The 24555-nt window shown below is 42.8% G+C and overlaps 1 protein-coding gene across 1 annotated transcript in view; it reads right to left on the reverse strand.

Moving 5' to 3' along the window:
- Positions 1-24555, reverse strand: part of LOC137376725 (lutropin-choriogonadotropic hormone receptor-like) — a 98353-nt gene that overhangs the window by 10355 nt on the left and 63443 nt on the right. Inside the window, exons 4-5 of the mRNA XM_068045700.1 lie at positions 18087-18164; positions 7357-7425 (exon numbers count right to left, since the gene is read on the reverse strand). Coding sequence (XP_067901801.1) covers positions 7357-7425; positions 18087-18164 — 147 coding nt within the window. The remainder of the gene's footprint in view (positions 1-7356; positions 7426-18086; positions 18165-24555) is intronic.

Here is a 24555-nt window from a genome sequence, read left to right on the forward strand (position 1 = left end):
GAAAACTACAAGCTGGAAAATATCGCCCCTGATGTCTTGCAGTTTTTGGTTGATTTCCTCCGACCATCTTATGAAGCTCAGAGGGAACTCGAGGGAGACCAGTATCCTACATTGAACCTGGTAATTCCGTGGTTTGAGAAACTTAAATGACTCTGTATGCCACTTTCCTCATTTACTCCAATGAAAGCAGTTGTCAGGCAACGGCAAAGAGAGTGGCTTCTGAAGAAAGTTGAAGTAAATGACGTGCACAAGATAGCAACATTTCTCTGCCTGAATTTAATCAGCTGTGAATGTTGTCCAGCCATGATAGGGAAGAAGTTTGTTCTGAAGTGCGCAGACTTATCAACAACTTTAAAACAGAAGACCCTGTGAAGGAAACAAAAGTGGTTGACGATGAACCTACAGCTGCCAAAAAAGCACTGACCAAATTTGCTGAAGTGTAGCAGTACACAGCACGGGGGTCTGCTGTGTTGGCAATGGCAAACGAGTGTGATCTGTTGGGCTGGTGGAAGGAAAACAGTGTTGCATACCCTAAATTGGCCAGATTGGCTAGAAGTATACTTTGCATTGCGGCGAGCAGTAGCAGCAGTGAGAGGAACTTCAGCATAGCTGGAAGGACAATCGACCAGCGGAGGACTGCCCTTAAGCCTTCCACTGTTGACTCTATTCTTTTTTTACATGACAATTTATAAGACCTTTTGTTCTTTTTTTTTTGCTATGTCTGTAACTGAGACAACTTACTTGCTATGTCTGTAACTGAGACATCTTACTTGCTATATCCGTAACAGACTATTAAATCAAATGTTCACCATACTGCCTATTGGGTGCTTCGTTGGAGTAGGCTATTTGTTTTCTTTTTAATTTATGGTTTGACACAATTTGTTTCTGTTTTATCTGGTTATTATCACAGTGCTGTTTGTGGGAGCTTATGTGGGCAAAGGCTGCTGCGTTTCCTGCTTTACAACAGTGACTACAATTCACAAAGACCTTCAGTGGGTGGAAAGTGGTTTGGGATGTTCTGAGGTTGTGAAAGGTGCTGGAGAAGAGCAAGTCTTTCTTTGTAGAGAGAAAATGGATAATCTCATGAGAAGACTGCTGAAAAATCATGAGAGAGTTAAAATATTGTTTGAAAGTCTCGGAAGAGACAGGCTGATATTTCTGACAGAAAAGAGAAATACTGTGTGTATTTGAAAGTTATCTACAAAAACTTAATTCGGCTCCTAGAGTTGTGATGTTTAACTTTATGTACTCAAGGAGTTGGAAGAAAGATGTTCAATAAATACATAACTGTATTTGATCACTGTTAGATTATTTGTTTTGTATTTTAATACTTCAAATCAGGGCTTTATCTCTTCTAAGACTGAACTGTAATCTTATAGAGGAACAAGACAGCCCAGTGTGTAAAAACAATTAACAAGCAGCGCTTGCTGATTGTTTGTCTGGCAGTGATACAAAAACTTACGAAGATATCAAAGGATAGATGGACACTCTGAAAGTTTTGGAGGATTGAGATTCACCCATGACATCAAATAATCTAGGGTAAGAAGATATTTTTTAAAAATGCTACTAACCTTTATGTAAAATTGTATTCAATGTCAATGCTAGAAATTGTTCAACATTGTCAACATTAACATATCTGTTATTTTTTTGCTTTGTAGGCTATTTGAGGTGCTGGCCGTTATGTGTGTGCTGATCAACCAGAAGTTTTCAATCAAACAGTACTGTAGATCTGTAGTACTGTAGATTAATAATCAGATGGCACCAGGAATCTGCAGTATTGTACATTAACAATCAAACAGCACTGGGAAAGCCTGCTATCTGATCTGCCATTCTTCCAATCAATCAATCTTTCCTTTCACTGAAATTTACCTTCCAGTCCAATCTCTCTGTATTGAATAAACTGAGTTTAGGAATAACAGTAAGAAAATGATAATTGGCCTCTGTGTTGCTCATGTTCAAATCTTCATGGCCTTGCACACCCAACCACCCCGCCCCCACTCCAAATCTCTACAGCCCGACAACCCTCAGAAAACCGTGTTGACTAAAAAAGGGAGGGGGTAAGGAAATTACTAGATTTGTACCCCTGATCGCTATCCAATGAACCCAGCCACAAAATGCTCGTGTGTGAAAGTTGTTTGGGGGGGGGGGGGGGGTTGGTTTCTGGTGATGGGATCAGGCTTAGATTCCCCACAACTTCATCTGCAGGAATAGCTTGCTGCCGGAACGGATGAACCGGATCACAACATTTGGACAAGGTAGAGCATAATAACCTGTTTGATATCATTAACTTTATTACAATAGTCGGGTCGGGTCGAGACGGGCACGGAAAAAATATTAAAGGACTCGGGCTTGGGGCGGGTTCGGGTTGGAGGTAGTTGGGTTGGGCCCGGGTCGGGTTTCAATTTTATACCCGAACAGGCCTTTACTGTGTTGGGATGGCTCCCTGATGCATTCCGTCACTGGGGAGTTTTCCTGGGGCAGACAGGAAAGCGGATCAGGTACCGGAACCATGGAGGCAGGCAGCTAATTTAAAGAGATAAGGCCCAATTAGGGGGCGATAATACCAGCTCGCCAGCATTTGGCTGGTGGTGAAGTAGGCCCCTGCCACATGCAAAGGCTGCCAGTTTAATGGAGGCGGCTTCCCTGCGGCGGTCCGGGGTGACCATTGGAGTCGGAGACTTCATCCCACAAAGAGAGAGCCGTGTGCAGGAATGGCCACACCCAGGGCACCAACGAGCCATCTGGAGGGGTTTCCCCTCAAATCAGAGGGACTTGCCGGCTTCCACCCTCTGAACTATGTTGAGGTCCCCGATCTGCCTCAGCAGCACCTACCTCTCCTGGTGGCACTGCCGAGGCTTCAGAGCTGCTGGCCCTGTGATTGGACCAGTAACATTGGGAGCCCACCCGCTGTCCTTAATAGGACGGAGAGCCTGGAGGCGTCCAATTAGGAGGTTGCCTTCAGAAATATCGCTCTGCCAGACTCGCTGCCGGCAAGTGTGGGCTCAGGATCCCCACGTGGTCCCAGCGTCGGTGTTCCGAAGCCCGTGGTAAAATCCTGCCCGTCGCAGGATTCAGTTCTTTCTACTCTCTCTCAGTAATGTCCCTCAGCCACAACTTCGGAAGAACATCCTATATTGCCCTAATGTGACATTGGTTGGGATTTAAAACGGAGGTGGTGGCCCACTGCCATAAAAGTCAGGGGCGAGTCTGCCTCTGCCGGCCTTGGAAACCATGACCGTATTTTACAGTCCTCAGGCAATTAACTACCTGCAGTCATGGCTTCCACCCCTGAGCCCTACAGAGGAGATGGTTCTCGGCATCATGTTGCCAGCAACGACATCCGATATCACTGCAAACATTGAGGATGACAGTATGTTCCTGCCTTATGCCCCTTCTCAACTCCTAACACACCCTCATCCTGCTACCTGTCATGATGAGCAAGGTGCTGATGGTGTGACCATGGACCTCCTGTTTCCCACCTGAATCCCCTTCCCCCCAAAAAACCTTCCCTTTCTGAGTTCCTGCTTTCAGACACCCAAGAACCGCTGCCTGCTGAGCCACAGCAGTTCAACAAGGCAGGGAGAGAGCAACAGCACAACAGTGATGAAAAGGCTCCATCACTCGATCTGACACTTGCAATCAACAGCTCAGACACTGGCACTGCACGTAACTTGGAGGATAGCATAGATTGAGATTAGCACATGGTTCACTGGGCACAAGTGGACTGCAACCAGGTCTGGCCTGGTTTGTTTGCCAGCTCACCGGAGGGCGAGGTGGCAGACAAGTACTGCTGCAGAGGAATCAGATGAGGACCCCAATGGGGTGGAATGCAGGAGAATGTTGATAGGACATGCATGCCAAGATGCTAGGTACATTGGTTGGCCTGCCAGGCAGTCTTCTATCATTGTCAAGGAGCATGAAGGAGTCCTGCTTCAATTTGGCAGAGGGCATGGTGCTTGGCTTGCCCTCATCGCAGCCTCTGCTCCATCTCCCTTTTGTGCTGCAGACCCAGAGGCACTGTCACTGCTGCCCCCTTACCTCTTGCAGCATTTGTGTGGTCAGGTCACCTATTCCTCTGCCATCCTGTGAGGATGCAACAACACTCTGGAAAATGAATCAACACACCTCCTAAAAACACTCCAGAATACTTTCAGACTTTTTCCAACAGAAAAAGTTCCATATATTTAACTTACCTGCAATCAAGATGCCTGACCCTTTTGAATAACATTGCAGGGCCCAACTTGCTACTTCACGCTTCTTTTTTCAGGAGTGAACAATGCAAGTGTTGCTAGGACATGCGTTGTCTAAATTTGGAATCCTGGTGTCACATCAGCTGATTGGGCTGTGTGACGTCAGGATAGCATCAATTCAACATTTTGGGCGCGCAGTTGGTACCCCCATATCAATGAAGAACATTGCGTGGGCTGTGCAGGTATCAGCCCGCAGCACTACCTGCCCCTGAGGAGCAAGGTAGGCCTGAGTAGTGCTGCTAATTAATTTTTCACCCATTATGTTTGCATTAGACAAAATACTAGTAGTAATAGCTACACCTGTTTTCTTATAAAGAAAATCTTCTTTATACAAACTGATAGGGGCATGGCATAAGAAAATTGGATAGGCCCACCTAGTCAGCAAGACAAAATCTATAGGATGGTGAGATGCCTTCCTGAAGATATAGCTTTTCATGAAGAAAGAACTTGGAAAAGAATGGCTATCCAGTCCAAGATCTTGAGTAGGGGAAGGAAGGGTCAGTTGGCAATTGGAAAAACTGATTTATAATCCCAAACAATTGAAGCAAGTCTAATGAGTTCTTAACAGTCACTCTGGTAATAGAATCATCTAAATCGGTTATCATGTGCAATCATAAGCAGACATTTAGTAAATATATAATGAATTGTTATGCTGCAAGAAAGCACCTTTCACTGACTTCAAATACAAGAGAAGATCAAGGCTTTTTACTTTCATCGGATGGGAGCTGTCCACCAGCTGAAAAGTCGGTGACGATCCTGTCTCCGCCTGGCCTGGGGATCTGAACCGCACTTTATGATCCCAACCGCACTTTACGATCCCCAGGCCCTTAATTGGTCTGAGGTGGGACTTCTACCTCATTGAGGCAGGAAGTCCTGCCTAATAGAGCTGACGGCCAATCAGCGGGCGGCAGCTCTTAGTCCCAGCACTGCCACCGGGAGCGGTGGCCATTGCTGGGACTGTAACCCAGCATCAACAAGAAGCGGAAGGACGTCCTGGGAAAAGGTACGTTTTTGGGGCCTCGCCGTGGGTGATCGGTCAGGCCCCAGTGAGGCAAGGGTGGTCGATTTGGGGGACAGGGGGCGTGTTGGGTGTTGGAAGTGGTTGGATCATCGGGGGCAGCCTTCCGTCAGGCACAGGGTGCCTGATCATGAGGGCCACACCCTGTCAGGCTGTCAGAAAACCGCCTGCTTTTGTCAGGGTAAAATCCCCGTGGCGGCGGGCGTAGGCCCTTAAGTGGCTGGTAACTGGCCAGTTTAGGGCCTTGATTGGCCTGGGGCGGGTGGGCCAGTTTCTGCTGCCACCGCCCCGCGTAAAATGGCGGCTGAGGCAGGAGTGGGTCAGGAAGGGCACCCTGAGCCTCCCACTCCACACTTCCCCACCCCCACCACCGATTCTCTCTTTGTAGGGGGGGGGCAGGGTAAAATTACGGCCCAATTTTCACATGGAGATAAGCAGTTTGATGTCTGAGATTACGACTAATTCCTTAATTCCAGTCTTAATAATAATTTGGTAATTTTGAATTTGCCCTTGTGGTTGTTCCTGTTCTAAAGTCTGTTTAAAAATAGGCCATAATCCCCTTGAGCTGTTTATCAGAAAATAGCAAAAATAAGAACTACTTATCATGTATTTGTAGAGTACAAACTCTAAGTTTATTGATAGTAAAAGAAGTTATCTTTTGACTGCACATTCTTTGCAGAAGTTGCAGAGTAATTCTGAATTTATATTTTCTCTAAAGTTACAGTTTGAGCTCTTCTTGAAGGGACAATTCAAGAGCTGGAGTTATTCTCAAAGATATAATTGCTGGTTCCAGATGTATGGTTAGAATAATGATTCAAGAAAGAATTTAGCTAGAAGGCCCGCTGTTGGTTGGCTATAGTTAAGGGATGACATAATCAATTATATTCAGAATTGGTTTTAAAGCCTTTTCTTTCAGAAAGGTTGGCCATTGCTTTTTTATTACACTGCTTGTTTACTGAGCCTTCAATGAGCAGAGAATCTTTTTCAACTTTGAATCAAAAAATTGGGTTGTTTTAATAAAGAAGGTAAAGAAAATCACACCAGAATTCCATGGGGTCATTCCCTCCCTAAATCTCTCCGTCTCTCTACCCCTCTCTTCTTTAAGACTCTACTCCTTTAAACCTACCTATTTGAACAAGCTTTTGGTCATCTGTCCTAATATCTCATTATGTGGCTCAGTGTCAATTTTTTTTTGATAATGCTCCTGTGAAATGCCTTGGGCTGGTTTACTATGTTAAAGGCGCTATATAAATGCAATTTGTTCTTCTTGTTATTGAATAAAGTTGCTATTCCTTAGATGTAAGCATCCACTATAGGAGGATTTTCTGTGAGATCCGTGTAGCAAAATCAGAAATGTGTTTTTAAAGAATGCCGTGATATGTTTAACAACATGGTAAATCCACTTAAAAATAGGATCTTCACAATTTTGTTGCACATTGCACACAGGTGGAATCTTCACCCTCTGCCCGCTCCATAGTTTATGATTTTGCAACACTTAGTGCAGAGAACAGCTTAGGTCGAGCGACTTCTAATTTGGAAAGTTCACAAGTTTCAATTTCAAAAACAATTGTAAAAGCACCCTCTCCAAACATTTGTTTAAACATAAGCCATTGGATATTTTTATCTGCACTGTTTCAACTGATAAAACTGCAATGGACTACAAATTATTTTTCATCATGCATGGCATGAATCAGTTTCTTCAGTTCAAAATAATAACACTGTTATACTTTGACTTAAAATGTGATTTTTTTTTCCACAAGCAAAATACATTCTGAAAAATGAGTCATTCTGTATCGAAATCTATGAGATACTGTATAGCAATTGTATCTTGTACTTTAGTTATCTGTGATTGAGAGCCTTGGACTTATCTTGTGGCTTACAAACTACCTGCTTTAGGATTCTGTTTTTCTGTACTGTCCTTCAAAGACGCCAAAACGGAATCCTAAATGTGCAAAACAAATTACAACTATAACTGTTTCTGGTTTTAATTACTTTTAAAGGGTATTGAAAAACACTGGTAAAACTTTCAGGTATAGCTTACGTCCAGAAAACAACATCGTATAAAGTCAAGTAGTAAATAAAACGTACAACTTATCCAGCTTTGTTGCATTGAATGCATGGCTTTGCACATCTTCAAATCCATTTTTGTACAGCTTCCTGAAAAGGCAAGGTATAGCTATTACGTGAAATGAAAGGCTTTAAAGCTGTGGTGTCCTTGTTTGATTTACACAGAGCAAACATGGACAATGGGAATCATCACACTATAGTTATCCTAGCAATAGGTTCATATTATTTTAAATATGGAGACTGGATGCCATGGGAATTATTGTAAGGCAGTTATCTCATCACCCGGCTCAGATTATTATAAACTATTTTACATTTTCTTCTCTATGCTCAGTTTAAATCTTGTGCCAAACCATTGTTCCATTGTTTTTCAAAGAGGGATTTTCCTAATAAACATACTTTGTTAAAGATTCTCAGTGAGACCTGAGATGCATAACCATTTTGACGAACTGAATAGAGCCCAGAAAAGTTTCAAGAGTGTCAACAGTATACCACTGAAATAGTATCAGTCAGTTTAATATGATTGATTAGTGGAAGAACACCATTGTTCACATGGGCTTGTGAGTCCTGGAAACAAATCTCAGCCAGTGCTACTGGACAAATGCATAAGATACACAAGCAAGCAAATTTGTAGAAAACTCTGGAATGACATCCTGCTCCTCCAAATACCTAAGCTCTTGGATGTCTTCTTGAAGGCACAAGGTTTTTTTCCTATATAAAAAACTTCCCTTATCTGTACTTGGAATATCATTGAAAAATCCAGGTCACAGGACAAGAAGGATGAAGGATAAACACAATGGCAAAGTTCATTAAAAAATACATAAAGATCATTAAAGTTGTTTTTTTATTTCTGATTTAAAAACTCAGTTTTTTTCAGTTTCCATTTTTAAAATCAAAATTGGAGAATTGAAGAGAGAACTATTGGACTGTAAAAAATAAGTTTTTATTTGGAACAACGAAAACACTATAAAAAAGGCACAGTTAAGCTAAATATCCAACAATGTTTTACATAGTGTTTGGGAATTGAACCATAGCCTGATGCAGTACAGAAGGAGGCTATGCAGCCCATGGTGCTCGTGCCAGCTCTTTGAAAGAGCTATCCAATTCTTGCCCATATTCCTGTATTTTTTTCCCCTTTAAGTATTTATCCAATTCCCATTTGACAGCTATTATTGAATCTGCTTCAACCACCCTTTCAGGCAGAACATTCCAGATCATAAACACATGCTGCATAAAATTGTTTTTCCTCATGTCACCTCTGGTTCTTTTGCCTTAAATAATCTGTGTCCTCTGGTTACTGATCCTTCTGCCACTGGCAATAGTTTCTCCGTATTTACTCTATCAAAACCATTCATGATTTTGAACACCTGTCTCAAATCTCCCCTTACCCTTTGCTGCTCTAAGAAAAGCAACATCAGTTTCTCCAATCTCTTCATGTAACTAAGTCTGTCATCCCTGGTACCATTCCAGTAAATCTCCTCTGCACCCTCTCTAAGGCCTTGACATGTTTCCTAAAGTGTGGTGCCCAGAATTAGCCATAATATTCCAGCTGGGCATAACCAGTATTTTGTAAAGGTTTAGCACAACTTCCTTTGTTTTGTACACTATGCCACTAATTATAAAGGATCCTGTATGCCTTCTCAACTTGTCCTGTCACCTTCAAAGACTTGTGTATGTACACCTGCAGGACTCTCTTCCTGCACCCCCCCCCCCCCCTTAAAATTGTACCATTTACTTCAGATTGTCTCTCTTCATCCTTCCTACCAAAAGGCATCACTTCATACTTCTCTTCATTAAATTTCATCTGCCATGTGTCTTCCCATTTCATCAGTCTTCAATGTCCTCCTGAAATCTCTTACTATCCTCCTCATTATTTATAGATAGGCCAAACATTGCAAAGAATATTTTTAGAAAGATTAATTTTCAAACTCTACTCTTAAAAATTGTTCAAATCCAGGAGTAGTGAAAATTTGTCAAATGAATCTCCAGAAAACAAAGATGAAGTGCATAGTGATACCACACAATGATAACATGAAGCAAAGGAGAACATGGAGCAAATGAAGATATTGCAGCAATAGTGAGAATAAGAAAGTCAGTATGAAAGAAGATTAATAAAAAGAAAGCAAAGAATGCCATTTTTCTGGATACCACTTTATTAGAAGAATGAAAGGAAGAGAAATTATGAAATTAGAAAGAGGGAAAAAGAATGATTATAGATTCTAACTCAATTTGAATTTGCAGTGTTTGTCTGAGATAGACTACAAGTGCAACCCCAAGCTCCCTGTCACTTGTCACTTCAATTTCCCATCCGTCTGTCTTTGGCATTCAGCACTATTCCAATGAAGCTCAATGCAAGCTCAAAGGAAATCACCAAACAGCCCTAATAGGCACCCTACAACTTTCAGCCGTTAATATTGATTCTAGTAACTTCAGACCTTAACTACCATTTTCTCTTCAACAATAAGTGTTAGTGATGTGAGGGAAGATGAATGTGTGTTGGTACTTGCAGTGGGAACACTGTGCTGGTGAGGTGGTCTCCACCTTTGGTGTGAATCTGGTAATCATTAAAGGAAAGTCTTTAGTATTATTTTTAAGACTTTAATGGGGCCAAAAGGAGGAGGAGTGATCTCCCTCAATAGGCCATACCTGCCAGCCAATTGCATGCAGTATCCAGATGATTTTCTGCTTCACCAGACCAGCGAGCTGCAGTGGACCAACCTGTTTGGCACCTCCAGCTTGCCTGGAAAATGTTAATAAAACTCAAACCTGAAAGTGGTTTGGGCTGCCTAACTGCCATGTTGGGTGGGCACCATAAACACATTGCCAATATTATACCCATTTGGAGCCCAACCTAAAAGTCTATCCCATTATCTTTGTTTTCGTTCTTGTATGTAAACTAATATTTTAAAGATACACATTGCAGAACTAACTTTATTTATTCCTTCCTTATGTTCTGGAATGGCAGTTATACAGGCAATGAGTCTCCAACACTTACCATAATGGCAAATTCCAGCCTTCAGTGCTGCAGTTCATCCAAGAAATAAATTAATGTTTGCATGATACATGCCTTTCACACTTGTGAACTATGCAGCCATTCAGTAAATTATTTTTCCATAACTTGCCACTGTCTGATGCCTTCCCCCTGTCAATATGAATAGGCATGGATTGTATCCATGGGATATGCAACCACTGCATCCAAGACATCAAAAAGCCACGCACAGAACACAATGCCTATGCTGAGGTCATAGATGTGATGAACACATATTGCTGGATCTGACTTTACAGAAAAACACAACAGGGAATTTGGGTCTTTTTTTGGATGGAAATTTGGGATAAGTCAGTGTAAACCAATCCACTACCTGAAAAAATCTTTGGACTTGTAATAGAAATCAGTAAAATAAATATTTAATGATCCCTAAAAATGTTGGAGAAGTGATCTGTGTATTGGACAAAATGCATCAAGCTGATTTTTTTTTCTAATCCTGGTACAAGCTTGAAATAGTCTATAATTATTGAAATATTGGGCGGTATTTTATGCTCTTTAACCATATCTGAGTCCCGAACCCACACTTGCTGGCAACGTGCCTGCCAGCATGATCTTCTGGGAGGCGGCCGCCTAATTGGACACCTCAGTGTCTGCCGCCCAATTAAGGATGGTGGCTGGGTTTTTGTGGTTGCAGACCCAGAGGGCCTGCTGCCTTGGAAGGATGGGGACTACCATCTCGAGGAATCCTGTGAAGAGGTATTTACTTTATAAAATTAAAATGTGGCCACAGCTGCTAGGCCACCCATGTGGAGGGTTAAGTCCCTCCACTGGGCGGCCTGTGGCCGCAGCTGTAGCCGGCTGATCCCTGCTCCTCCACTGGTGGGAGGAACTGAAAGAGGCCTTGCGGGCTCCCCAGCAAACCGTCACCAGGCACATGCCGGACTTTGGCCTTAAGCAGGGGGCCCGTCTCGGCAGCGTCTCCAATCTTCCCACAATTAGGCACCTTAAATATTCAAATTGACTACCCTTTGCTACAGGGCAGGTAGCCACTGCCTTTGGCAAAATTGCTTGGAGACGGGAACACGTCGGACCACCGATCCAATGCCTTCGAATCTAAATTTTGTCCCGGTCCTGCCTTCAAACCTGCTTCCGTGGGACCAGGAAGATTCTTAACCAATAGCAACTTTGCACTGAACTTTCATGTTTTGTAATTTTTTTTATTTATAATGCTGATAGGTAAGTCTTATACTCGGCATCTCCATCACCCTTCTGTCAGATTTGGTAGTGACACATGAAAAAATGGACCATGCCAATCTGACTGCTTCAAATTCATAAAACACTAACAAATAACAGCATAATAGGCAGGGGAAATTACTGCTTTTTTTCTCTCTCCTCTCTTATCTGTAATATTGTAATTTGTTGGTGTTTTAGCATTATTACCTTTGACCAAGCCAGGTGAAAATATAACATGGATTTTGCATGAGACACACGTTCAAGTATAATGGAGATGCTGGGCACAAGACTGACTTGTCTATTCTCTTTTGATAACTTTATGTATAGACACTCTTCCTGTTCTTCACATTTCAGACACCACACTACCTGTGTCACATCTCAGCTATCACATTGTGAAATGCAAAGTTATTGATTGCTTGACAGTTTGGAAGCCGCTCCCAGACATCGGTTTAATTCCCAACAGCATCAAATTCACCAAAACATGGAATACAGCAACTAAAACTTACTAAATATTAAAGAATCAACAACAGAGCTTGCAGCCTTTCCATACTGATACTGTGTTTAAATAGTGGCCCAAGTTGGGATTGTTGATTTCCTGCTTACACCAACCACTGCCTTTAGAGAGCAAATCGCTGTTGCACATTCATGCCCACTATAAGTGATGGGGTCTGTAAATCACCTTCGATCCATTTCACTTGATAAACCTGCCCAAGGAAAATCTATCAATCTCAGACTTGAAAATTTCAGTTGTCCCAGTATCCAAAGCCTTTGGGGAAAAAAAAAATCCAGATTTTTTTTTACTACCCTGTATGTAAAAGTGTTTCCTAATTTCACTCCTAAATGGCCTACTCTAATTTTAAGGGTGTGCCCTTTTGTTCTGGATTCCCACATTGGCAGAAATAGTTCCTCTGTTTCTCCCATTTTGAATCCTCAATCATTTTAAACACCTCAATTAGATCACTCCCTCAATCTTCTAAATTCAAGGGAATACAAGCCAAGTTTATGCAACCTGTCCTGGCCAACATATCCTTCCTGAGGTTTGGTACCCAAATTTGAACACTCTACTCCAAATGGGTTCTGACCATGGCTCTGTACAACTGAAGCTTAAATTCCTCCCCCTTTGTATCCCAGCTGCTTTGAGATAAAGGCCAACATTTCAGTTTCTTTTGATTCCTTTTTGGCCTTTGCACTAGTTTTTAGTAATGTTTAATTAATTAATTAATAACATAGACACCCAAATCAATTTGCTAGTTCCTAATCTCTCACCATCAAGAAAATATTCTGATTTGTCTTGTCTCCCCACATTGAATTTCATCCTTGCCCACTCACTTAATCTGTCTATATCCTTTTGTAACTTCCTACTCCCATTCAAGCAACTTACTGTGCCTTCTAACTTAGTGTTTGCTGAAACGTTGGGTATGCAACCCTATTTCTTCATCAAACTTGTGTTATGACCAGGTGCGAAAGGTGTCTAGGAGCCTTTCTCAGCCTTCACCTGGTCTTATTGTAACAGGGTTTAATTTTTAAACACACCGTGTTTTGAGCCCCCCCCCGGTGAATCCTTGTTCACCGCTTTCCAGTTATAAGGCAAAGAAATGAGCACAAACAGGCTTTCTTAGGTTTAAAGAAGAAAAGTGACATTTATTAAAACTTAAATTTTAATTCTGTTAATGCTGACATATACACGCCGCGCCCCATGCTAGCATACATACGCAATACATGCAAATAGAGACAGAAAAGAGCAGAAGAAAAAATAAAGTAGAGAGGTTTGAGGCAATATCAGAAGAGTTCTTGTTTCTGTGCTTCGAGCTCACTGTAGTCTTTTTGTAAGTAGTTCTTGCTTGTACGTAATTCTTGCTTTTCATTGGGGCCCAGTATTCTTCTTAAACCTTGTTCACTGAAGGAGACTTTTCTCTCTTGGGCTTCATGTGTCTTCAATGGGTCTTCTGTTCCATGAGAAAGAGATGGGAGCAGACAAGAGAGAGATGTTCTCAGTCCAGGAGCAAAGAGCTTTCTGAGTTCAAATTCTCTGTGGCAAGTTCAAATTCAAAAAACTCCAATAGCCAGTTAGTCATGTGACTAAACTGCTCTGACCATGTCTGTTTGTGTATTCGGCCATCTTAGCAGTTAACCTGGAATGCCAGACTCTCCACCTTCAATGTCTGGTAATCAAGTCCATTGTGGATTAAATTGGAGCAGGGAGGAAGCCCTTTTGCCCTTTCCAAGTACTGTCTGTTACTATGCAAATATCTTTCCAATCAAGGGTCTGGTGTTTTTTTTAACTAGTTCTTTCTTTACTCCAGTAACAGTTTAAAAATCAATGTTCATGTGGCGAAATTTATGTGTCTCATTCTTGGCAGGTGGCGGACTGCATGACACTTGATATATATGGGCTGGAATTCTACGCGACCCCATCCCCTGGGAGCAGGCTGGGAGCCAGGGGGACAAACGGCTATTTTACCAGCAGCAGGGGAGGTAGCAGATGGCCCACCCACCCCAGACCAATTGAGGCCCTTAAGCAGCCAATTAATTGTCTCTTAAGGGCCTCCTCCCGCTGCTGCTGGTATATTGCCAGGAGGCCACCCTGTAATACCTGGCAGCCTCTTTGCGGGCTGGGGGCTGGCCTCCTGATCGGGAACCTTGTGCCCCACGGAGGTCCCCCGCAGTGGCACAAGCCTCCCACGCAGGAACACCTCCCCTCGCCCTCTCAATCGATCCCCACCCCTCTCTCCGGGGCCCAGTCAGTTGTCCCCGGCAAGGCCCGACACCCACTCGCCTTTTTTGGGGCCACCGTCCTGCTGCTCCTCTCACTGGGTGCAGTCCCAGCAGTGACCACTGTCATGTGTTCTTTGTGTTGTCTTAAGTAACACAATGAATTACGTGCTTCCAATTCCTTGAAGATCTCAAACAGGTCTATTAACATCTAATTAACATATATGTACAGCACCTTTGTCTAGGGAGGTGGAGTTGCAGAGTGACTACATCCTGGCACTTAGCTGATTAAAGGGACATCACTCTTGAAGCGATCATACAACAGCCACCACTCCCAGTGTTGTTGCTGGGACTCCGGAGCTGCCGGCCCATTGTTCGGCCGGCAGCTCTTGGAGGCAGGACTTACTGCCTCAGATGGGCAGAAGTCCCGACTGAGGCCAATTAAGGCCCTAGGTCACATAAAATTACTGCATGCTTCCAGGCCTGGAAGAGGTGGGCTCCCCCACCGACCTTTTAGCCAGTGAGCAGGGCCAAATCCTTTGCCAGCACCCAGGAGCAACATAAAATTCCAGCTGGTGACAAACTGAGGTCCCAGTGTCCTGTGCAATACCATCTGTCACACCCAGCCAATCAGAGTACACTCCCTCTATCCCTATTCTGTCACCTACCTCCCAACCATTTACCAGTTCATGTCACAAGGTTACTTCCAATTTTGTGACATTCACAATCACTACTCTCCCTCTTTCAGGACAAGATAGCACATAACTGGGTATCAGCAGCACCTGATCGGGGGAGGGAAAGCATGATTCCGTGGGATAACTCCTCTTGAGGGGGCAATGCTGGTGGTGATTGGGAGGGGAGTGGCTGATGCCATGGCCACAGACAGAGCAGGGGACATATGCTTAGAGGTATGTGACCACTCCTTACATATCCACAACTATTCTTGATCCCTAATTCCCAAACCTATCCTCACTCACAACCTCTATATGATCTCATCACATGCATCCTCCTATAATGGCCACGCATGCCTTATCTTTCTGGCTTTATCATTTGAGCCTCCCAGGAACAAGATTCACCTTGCCCCCTAAGGAACTTGAAGAGGAAGAAGAATCTCCAGCCTCCAGAGGAAGAGGAGGAGAAAGGGAAGAGTGAAGCAGGGGCCGGGCACTTGTGGGCAGCTGGGTGGAAGGACACCACAGGTGCCAACTTGCCAGGGGGCAAAGTCACACACTAGTCTTGTTGTAGAGGAGTCAGATGAGAACCTTGCAGGGTCAAGCTTCAGAAGAAGGCTGATAGGTATGACAAACCAAACACTTGGTGCAATGGACAGCTTGCCTAAAAGCTTATGGGTGGTGGCAAAGGAGATGGGGGAGTCTGCTTCCAGTTTGGCCTGTGGCTTGACACAGAGCCTGGAACTCATCCTCTCCAGTGTGGCAAGACTGGCCAATTCCATCACCACAGCATGCAACTTCTAATGACTGAGTTCGCAGCTTCTTTTGCAGTCACAGGAGCTCCGATGAAACACCAATCATGGAATGGCGAAGTGCTGCAATGGAAGTTCAGGTAGTCGCCATTGGGCTCTGGGCTCCTCAGTTGAAAAGGGCTTGCAAAGCTGCCTGGAGATTTGTCCTGCAGCAGATCACTGTCCAGACACCCCAAAGGAGTGACATAGGAATCATGGAGCAGGAACCTACTGCCCTTTCTTTGGATGGCACCATTCCTGCTCCCTCCCCTGCTACTTCCCCATTACCCGTGCAGCTGCCTGTCAGCCAGGCAACCCAGACTGCACAAGCCCATGTTGAGATGGTGCAGTTTGAGGCGGGGCCATCTCGGCCCATGGCCTCTCAAAGGCATTGCAGAAGGACATCTGAACACTCCTCCAGATTCTCAGCAGCCATTTACGTTGCATGCTGCTGCCATTTGAGTTGCACTTCACAGAAGCACCAGAGTCGGCAAGAGCACTTGGCCGATAACCACTAAGGGTAAGCACCAGGGTGAATAGTTTAATATTTGTAAGTGCTGTTGACTGTTGTAATGTTTTCATTGCTTGTTTTTGCTGTGGATAAAGTGTGATTATGGTAATTGGATAATGGTGGGATTGGTGGACTTTTCCATTGGGTTCTTTGTGGAAAAGAGGTTCAAAAGATTGAATGCAGATGGTGGACTCTAGATGGATCCTCAGTCATAGAAGGTAAAGCATGTGGCAACAATGCTCTGAACTCTGATGGTGGAGGACGTCACTCAATAGTGGTCTTTAATTAAACTGTGGTGAGCATCCCTCCCAGCTGTGGGCCTTCTACCAGAAACCTAGTGCTCCCTGCAGACTCCCACATATTCTTCCTCCTCCTTCTCCTGAGCTTAACCCTCTGGAAAAATTACTGGTGGTAACAGCTGGTCTCTCGTGAATGCCAGACTGTGCAGCATTCAGCAAATCACCATGAATCTGGAGGCTTCCTCACCCTCCTGTCCCTCTCTCCATCTTACCTCCAGCAGCTGGTGCTGCTCTACCTGGCCCCAGGTCCTCCTCCCATTCCTCCTTCAGACCAAGGGGTCCCTGAGCAAGATCTCCATGACCAACCACTGCCTTTCTCCTGATGGACAATAAATGCTGGCCTGTCCAGCAACGCCCACATCCCATGAAACGAATAAAAAAAATAACTCGCATAAGGTCTCCAATAAGGTATTGTAGCACAGCACTCAATCTCTTTAGATGAAGTCCTCAGAGAATTTCCAAAATAAATCTTGTTAGAGTGTTGGTAAAGTTTTGACAAAGCGTCCCAGAAAGTCTCCCGCTATCTATCCAAAGTATGCTTCATATAGTCAGTCAGTCAATTTCAATCAGCAAGTGAACAGTGAAAGCTGAGCATGGCTGTAAATAACGCTTGCAAACTTCACCAATGACTCCTTTACTCCTGTTCAGCTGGTCGCTGTTGGAAGAGATCATTAATTCCAGAGATAGCCAGAGATGGCATGCAGGCTTTTTAACTGGTCATCAGAAACTTAAGGATCCTTGAGGCAGCCATTCTTAGCACATGCGTAGAATCATTTAAGAAAATGGTATCATGTCCTCAAGGCCAACTAACCAGGTATTTCAGCTCAAAACCCCATCTTAGCCACCTTGGAGACTCTTTAGCAGCTAAATAACCCAGGGAAGATAAGCCCCATTGACTTCTGGCTATGTATGGTTCCGCAAGTGCTGGTCACACTCCAGTTCCTTACCTAAGTGAAAGTTATTCATGTACAACCCTCAACATCATGTGTTGTCAAGCTGTTTAATTGAGAGAGGTGTTACAACTAAGCCCAACTTGGACCCTTTCTAGTCCTTATAACTGGGGAAGTTCACCAATCAAAGGAGATTGCAATTCTATCAAATCTTAATACATGATGTGGGAAAAACTACCAGCCATAAATTGACTTATGATACTGCAAACCTTTTTAAATTATGTTCTTGTTTCTTTATCACGATTCAGTTCTACTGTAAAAACTGACCTACAGGATTAATTTGATGAAATCTTGAAGACTCATGCCGACTGGAAACATATAGTAGCAATTTTGCTGTGATCCTCCCAGAGTTTCCTGTCCATTAAAAGTAAAATGGATCAGTGGAAAATCGAGGGGACTGCAAGCTCAAATTCCCAATTTGCACTCCAGCAGGTAATGCTTTACACCAGGGATACAACTTTGTAAAATTTGCATTACTGTGTATAATCTAAACCTCAAATACATTGCTCATTCTTCAAGAACTCATTTGATATTGAACATTTGCATTATGCATGTGGAGAAAGTAGTGATTTATGTGAGTGTCGTAAGTTATTATACTTACAATGTTAGAGATTCATTGTTCATTCCTTGAAATGCATTTTCTGGTATGGTTAGAAGGTGTAAATTATCGCAAATTTCCCTGAAAATAAATATGCAAATTTTAATGAAAAGTGTATTAAAGCACAACAATTAATAATATTATATTAATCTGTGGATGTAAACAATAATTTTTACTGTCAGGTGGAATGATAATTCACATGTTAGAAATTAACCTATATAAATCATCACTTAAAAGTGCATCACTTCTTTTTTATTTATTTAGAGATACAGCACTAAAACAGGCCCTTCGGCCCACCGAGTCTGTGCTGACCAAGAACCACCCATTTATACTAACCCTACAGTAATCCCATATTCCCTACCACCTATCTACACTAGGGGCAATTTACAATGGTCAATTTACCTATCACCTGCAAGTCTTTGGTGGTGGGAGGAAACCGGAGCACCCGGCGAAAACCCACACAGTCACAGGGAGAACTTGCAAACTCTGCACAGGCAGTACCCAGAATTGAACCCGGGTCCCTGGAGCTGTGAGACTGCAGTGCTAACCACGCACCACTGTGCTGCCCCTTCTGTATGGTACTCTGGTATAAATTTTAAACTTTCTACTCCATCCTTTCTCTTCCTATCCTAAAGGTGATGAATTTAGTTGGGGTATGATTTCATCAATGCCTGCAGTCCTCAGACATAGAGGTAGAATTTGGTCTGCGTATGCCTGTTTTACAGGTGGACCATGCAAATTTTGACATCATGGAGAAAAGTAACAGAGCTTTATGTTCTTAGAGGTATTTCTTAGGTTGGTCACCTTTCTTGGGAGATGATACAAGTTCTGAAAATTCATGATATAGTTGTACATAATCTGTGGTAGGAAATGTAACAAATTGCCTGTCATTAATTTTTATGTTTTTAAATTCAATATTCCTTCAAGTACATTATCAAATACATGTGACTACAAAACCTGGGGACGAAAACTCACAACCCTTCTGGAACAGTTATTTTTATCTCTCAAGAAAGGTGAACAACCATAGAAAATTCCTGAAAAACATTGTTCTGTTAAATTTCCCCTTGATTCCTTTTTCAAATCTATTAATTTTTCTTCATCTTACCCATTAAATCCCAAATCTATACAGGGAAAGCAGTTCTCAGATTAATTGGAATGACTTCAGTTCTGTCACCTTTTGTCTATTGTTACGGCCAAGTGGTGTGACGTGGGTCGTTTCCACTATTCAACTCCCCACGTGACTGCAACAAGTGTATTTGTACTAAGAATTTAGCCCCTTTGTATTTTACTTTTCAAATAAATAGACAGCGACAGATTTTCTTCTAGGTTTCTAAAAACAGGAAGTCATTTGTTTATTGATCAATACGCCTTATCCCAAAATTGTTGCAACCGCATTCACTCAGGCACTCAGGCATTTGTTCGTACGCACACACAAGAAACAGATAGAGACGGAAAAGAGGCAGGTGGGTTTTAGCCGGGGTGGTGGGGGGGGAGGGGGTGTGGTGGTGGAGAGAAGGATTACGATAAACCTGTTGAATTCTCTTGAGAATCAAGTTATGGAGGGTTGCAGGCCTGTGATGATTGTAGATTTCTCTCTTGATTGAAGATTCTGTTGAAGATGGTGGGTCACTTCTAGCTCTCTGTCTGCTGTATGATGCAGATTTTCCAGCAGGGCAGGTGCTTTCTGGAAGGCCAGCAGTTACAATTAGCTTCATCTTCTGGGTCAGTCTCTCTCTCTCTCTTTCTTTCTGGATGTCTTTTTTTAAAGGTAAAACTGTCACTTCTCATCTCCTGTTAGCAGGCATTCTGGTTTCTCTCCCATGGTGATCGCACAATGGCCGAGGACGTGGCTACTTCTCACCTCCTTTGTTTTAGAAGACATTCAATTCTGGAATGTTTCCAATGACAGGTGGTTGATTGATTTCATTATCATCTTTTGGTGTTGAAGATTTGTCCTTTGTCTTTATCAGACTATTTGAATATACAAAACATTAATCCCCTTTGTGTCAGCAGCCATTTTAGACCATTATTCGCTTTTAAAAAATAAAGGTTCATTTTTTAAAGACAAAGTCCGTTTTATCACAACTCTTCAGAGTTACTCCGTGAATGCTGTATCATCGTACCTCCAATGTGTGTGACACTATATTCATCTCTAACTTCAAACAGACATTATTTTATATTTCATGTAAACTTTTTTTTAACCTCTTATCACATTACTTCCTTTGTTGCCCACATTGGTTTCCTTTCCTGCACATTTTATCTGATGGAATGTAGTTCCAATGGTTATGTCTTTGAATATATTCCATTTACTCCCTCTATCTACCCAATCTGGTAGTGTATACTGATTCATTTCCTCAATCTACCTTTCTGAAGCTAAGTATATTGGCTATGCTCCTTTCTTTTGATATTGCAAATTTTATTTTAAAGTTTGCATATTGTCGTTGCTGTTAGCTAGCTGTGTCTGAATTTGACTGTATGTTCCATTCCAACTCAAGTATTGTTTCCTCCCCTTGTAGCTTCCACAACCACCTGTGTCATACCATAACACAAAAATGCCTGGGAATGGAAATTTACTTTTTTCTTCAAATTTTTATTGGATTGTCTCAAATGTTCATTCACATTTTATGAAGCCAATTCATTTTTCACAATTTCACAAGTAATGCCCAGCAAATTGAAGTGCCTTCCACCCCCAATTATAATTAAATTACCTTTCCCTGATTTGAGCATGAAGTGTCTAATCTATACAATTTGGCTGATTTAGTGGCTAGTAAGACTCCAGTAGCAACTTTTCCCCTTTCTGTCATTCAATTTGACCCACAAAGTTTCCAAATCTTCAATACCCGAACTAGAATTATCTATCTGAGTTACCATTAGGTGATATTTAACATATAAAGTCACCCTACATGCCACTTATCCTTTTGGAATAATTAATAACTGACCCTCCAGTCTAAATCCTTCAAATAAGGCTCTATGATTCCTATTAAATATTATAATTATAATATATATAATTATATTGCTTTTTGCCTGTAGCAAAGATCTCTAGATAGTTTACATTATTCAACAACTTGTATTTATATAATGTAATAAAACATCCAGTCATATTCCTGTCATTTTTGTATAGAATTTTGACGCAATCGCTTTTTACATTATCAATCCTAACCCATTTATCACCATTCCCATGCTTAATTGCGATAGTTTTCTCTCCCCTCAGTTTCTCACACAGTATATTGTCATGAAAGCATTGTTCCAAGAGATGTCTTCCAAGCAGTATTCTAATATTTCTTTCATTCTATTTCTTTAGACATGCCACCAGTGGCTATTGCAACTCTCTAGGGCTGGCCAAAAGCCAGCAGTTCATAGCACCCTCCTCTACTAACTCCACATATTGCAAAAACTAAAACAGGTATATCAACCTCAGGCGAAGAAATTAGGGCACGAGGTTGAGGATGCACTGGATGAAGCATTGAGCTCAAGAGAGGAGAGATAAGTGGAGGTAGCAGTAAAGGAGAAAATATCTGCTGTTTGAAGGGCCAGTTCATTTGCATCTAAGGATTCGGACTTCACAGGACATGCTCATAAAGGTGGATTGGCTCTCCAAGCTGAATCATTTACTGGAATTATTTAGGCCTGTCCATAGCTCCATGGAAAGCCTGGTTAAAAGTGTGGAGAAGTCCATTAACCAGCTCCATGCAATAAGGGCAAAGAAAGGTTTCTCAGCACTGCACTTCACTGAGGAGCACTCTGCAACTCCAGGGGCATCTGCAATAGAACCCCGAGTAACAAAGATTCCAGGGCCACATAGAGTATGGCTTATGAATGCACGGACTGATCGATAGAAACCTTGAGCTCCAACTTACAATAGGTTATCCTACCTACGTTCAGCATGCTGGAAGATTGGATTGAAAGCCTTGATGCAGGACTTCATTGATTTCTTACTGCCCAGAGCTCTGTTCCCATGCAGTTTGCTGAGCAATGCCACCTATCTCTCAAAGTGATGCCACATCCAGACTATCTAGCTCCCCTGCACTTTATCTTTGTTCAGACATTTTTTCTGATGGTGCAGAATAAGACTCCAACTCAGCAAATTATGGGAATCGTTGGAAACTGATGTAGTAGCAAAGCCATTGTGGGGAAGGTTTTTGAGTGCATATGGACAGGAAACTTCATTAAAGGCAAACTCAGACACTCAACTGAATGCATCTAATATCAGCTTCTGGCACAAGATTCTTCCTCATTGCAGATGGTTCTGTAGGTACTTGCTCTTTAATAATGTCTAAGCGGCTATGGCCTTGAATGTTAGCTGTCCTCATCCTTCTCCATGCCAGGCCTCTTTGGACAGAAAAGTTATGCAAAATGAATAATAGCATAAAAGCAGGTTATTGCTCCCAACGTGGTGCAGGGTCGGAACCAGGATTTGATCCCGATGTCGGGGTCCCAACCGAAAACGGAAAATCCTGCCCCAGAGGTCTGAATGAGTGAAGTTGTGTTTTCTTCTCTGCTTGGTGCCATGTCTGACTGCTCTCTGGGTACAGAGAGTGCTTGCGTGTTCATAATTCTGTCTGAGTATAATAAAAATATTGAAAATCATAGAGAAATTATTAAAGATCAAAGTGAAACAGCGAAGCATTGTTCCTATTTAACTGTATGTTCAACAGACTGTTGCTAAATAGCGTAGGTGCAACTGTAATTTTAAAAACTGCACAGAAGCTTCTTGGTAGTTCAGCTGCTTACACCAATGTCTGCACTGATGGATATGCAAACAAATGCACCGAGGAGACATGTGCATCTTCCAGTCACGGCCACCAGTGGATGCGGAGCACTGTAAATCAATGAGGAAATGCCATTCCTAGAATAACTGACCTCCAATATCTATCAGCCATTGTCCAAGTAGGGCTCAAAACAAGCATGAAGTTAACAAAGCAAGAAATGCTGGAACCACTCAGCAGGTCTGGCAGCATCTGTGGAAAGAGAAGCAGAGTTAACTTTTCGGGTCAGTGACCCTTCTTCGGAACTGACAAATATTAAAAATGTCACAGGTTATAAGCAAGTGAGGTGGGGGTGTTATCTCTTGCCCCACCCCCACCTCACTTGCTTATAACCTGTGACATTTTTAATATTTGTCAGTTCCGAAGAAGGGTCACTGACCCGAAAAGTTAACTCTGCTTCTCTTTCCACAGATGCTGCCAGACCTGCTGAGTGGTTCCAGCATTTCTTGTTTTTATTTCAGATTTCCAGCATCCGCAGTATTTTGCTTTTAAGTTAACAAAGCAGGTGCTCTGCCTACCTGTTTGTGTCAGTGTAATGCCTGGGCATCATTAGATTACCCCCAGTGAGTTACAGATGTCCTGCTACAGCTCGTCAGTTTCAGGAGGCTGGTTAAATCATTTAGGTCAGTGAGGAAGGTGGGGAGGGGGTGTTAGTGGGGGCGGTGTTGGTGACAAGAAACGGTCAAGGTCTTGGGGAATCCCCTTGAATAGGTCAACAGCATATGGGAGGATTTTTTGGAAGCTCAGAAGGCACCATCAATTCCTCCAGGGCCTACCAAAACTTCCTGGGCAGCCTCCAGTGGTCCCTTTGAGGATATTTGGTTAGACTGCTCAGTGCCTCGTACCACTTGACAGAGTGTGCATGGCCTATGCTTCACCCACTTGCACCTGAAAATTGCAATTGTAGAATCATAGAAAGAGGCCACTTGGCCCATCGTGTCTGCACCAGTCAAAAGACGAGCCACCGAGTCTAATCCCACCTTCCAGCATTTGGTCCATAGCCCTGCAGGTTACAGCACTTGAGCTGCATATCCAGACACCTTTTAAATGAGTTGAGGGCTTCTACCTCTACTACCATTTCAGGCAATGAATTCCAGACCCCCACCACTCTCTGGTTGAAAAATATTTTCCTCACCTCCCCTCTAATGTTTCTACCATTCACTTTAAATCTATGCCCCCTAGACACTGACCTCTCTGCTAAGATAAATAGGCCCTTCACATCCACTCTATCTGGGCCCCTCACAATTTTGTACATTTCAATAAGATCTCCCTTCAGCCTTCTCTGTTCCAAGGAGAACAACTCCAGCCTATCCAATCTTTCCTCATAGCTGCATTGTTCCAGTCCCGGCAACATCCTCACAAATCTCCTCTGTACCCTCTCTAGTGCAATTACATCCTTTCTGTAATGAGGTGACCAGAACGGCACACAGTGCACAAGTTGTGTCCTAACCAATGATTTTACCAGGGGTGTAGGACCCCGTTTCGCATATTTAAATACCCTGCTGTTTCAGGCAGGTGGGCTGCCCACTCATTTACATGATTGCCTGAAAATTGTATCAGACACCCCTTGGGTTTTATGGGGTGGGGGGGTACTCCTCTGCCCTCAGCCCCTGAATTTTCAATTGTTGTTTGCCCGTTTTTCTGACAAGACACAAGCAGCTAGCTGAAAATTGCCTATCCCTTGTTTCAATGTGCATGCTGGATAC

The sequence above is a fragment of the Heterodontus francisci genome, chromosome 13, assembly GCF_036365525.1.
Source record: "Heterodontus francisci isolate sHetFra1 chromosome 13, sHetFra1.hap1, whole genome shotgun sequence".
Classification (NCBI taxonomy): Eukaryota; Metazoa; Chordata; class Chondrichthyes; order Heterodontiformes; family Heterodontidae; genus Heterodontus; species Heterodontus francisci.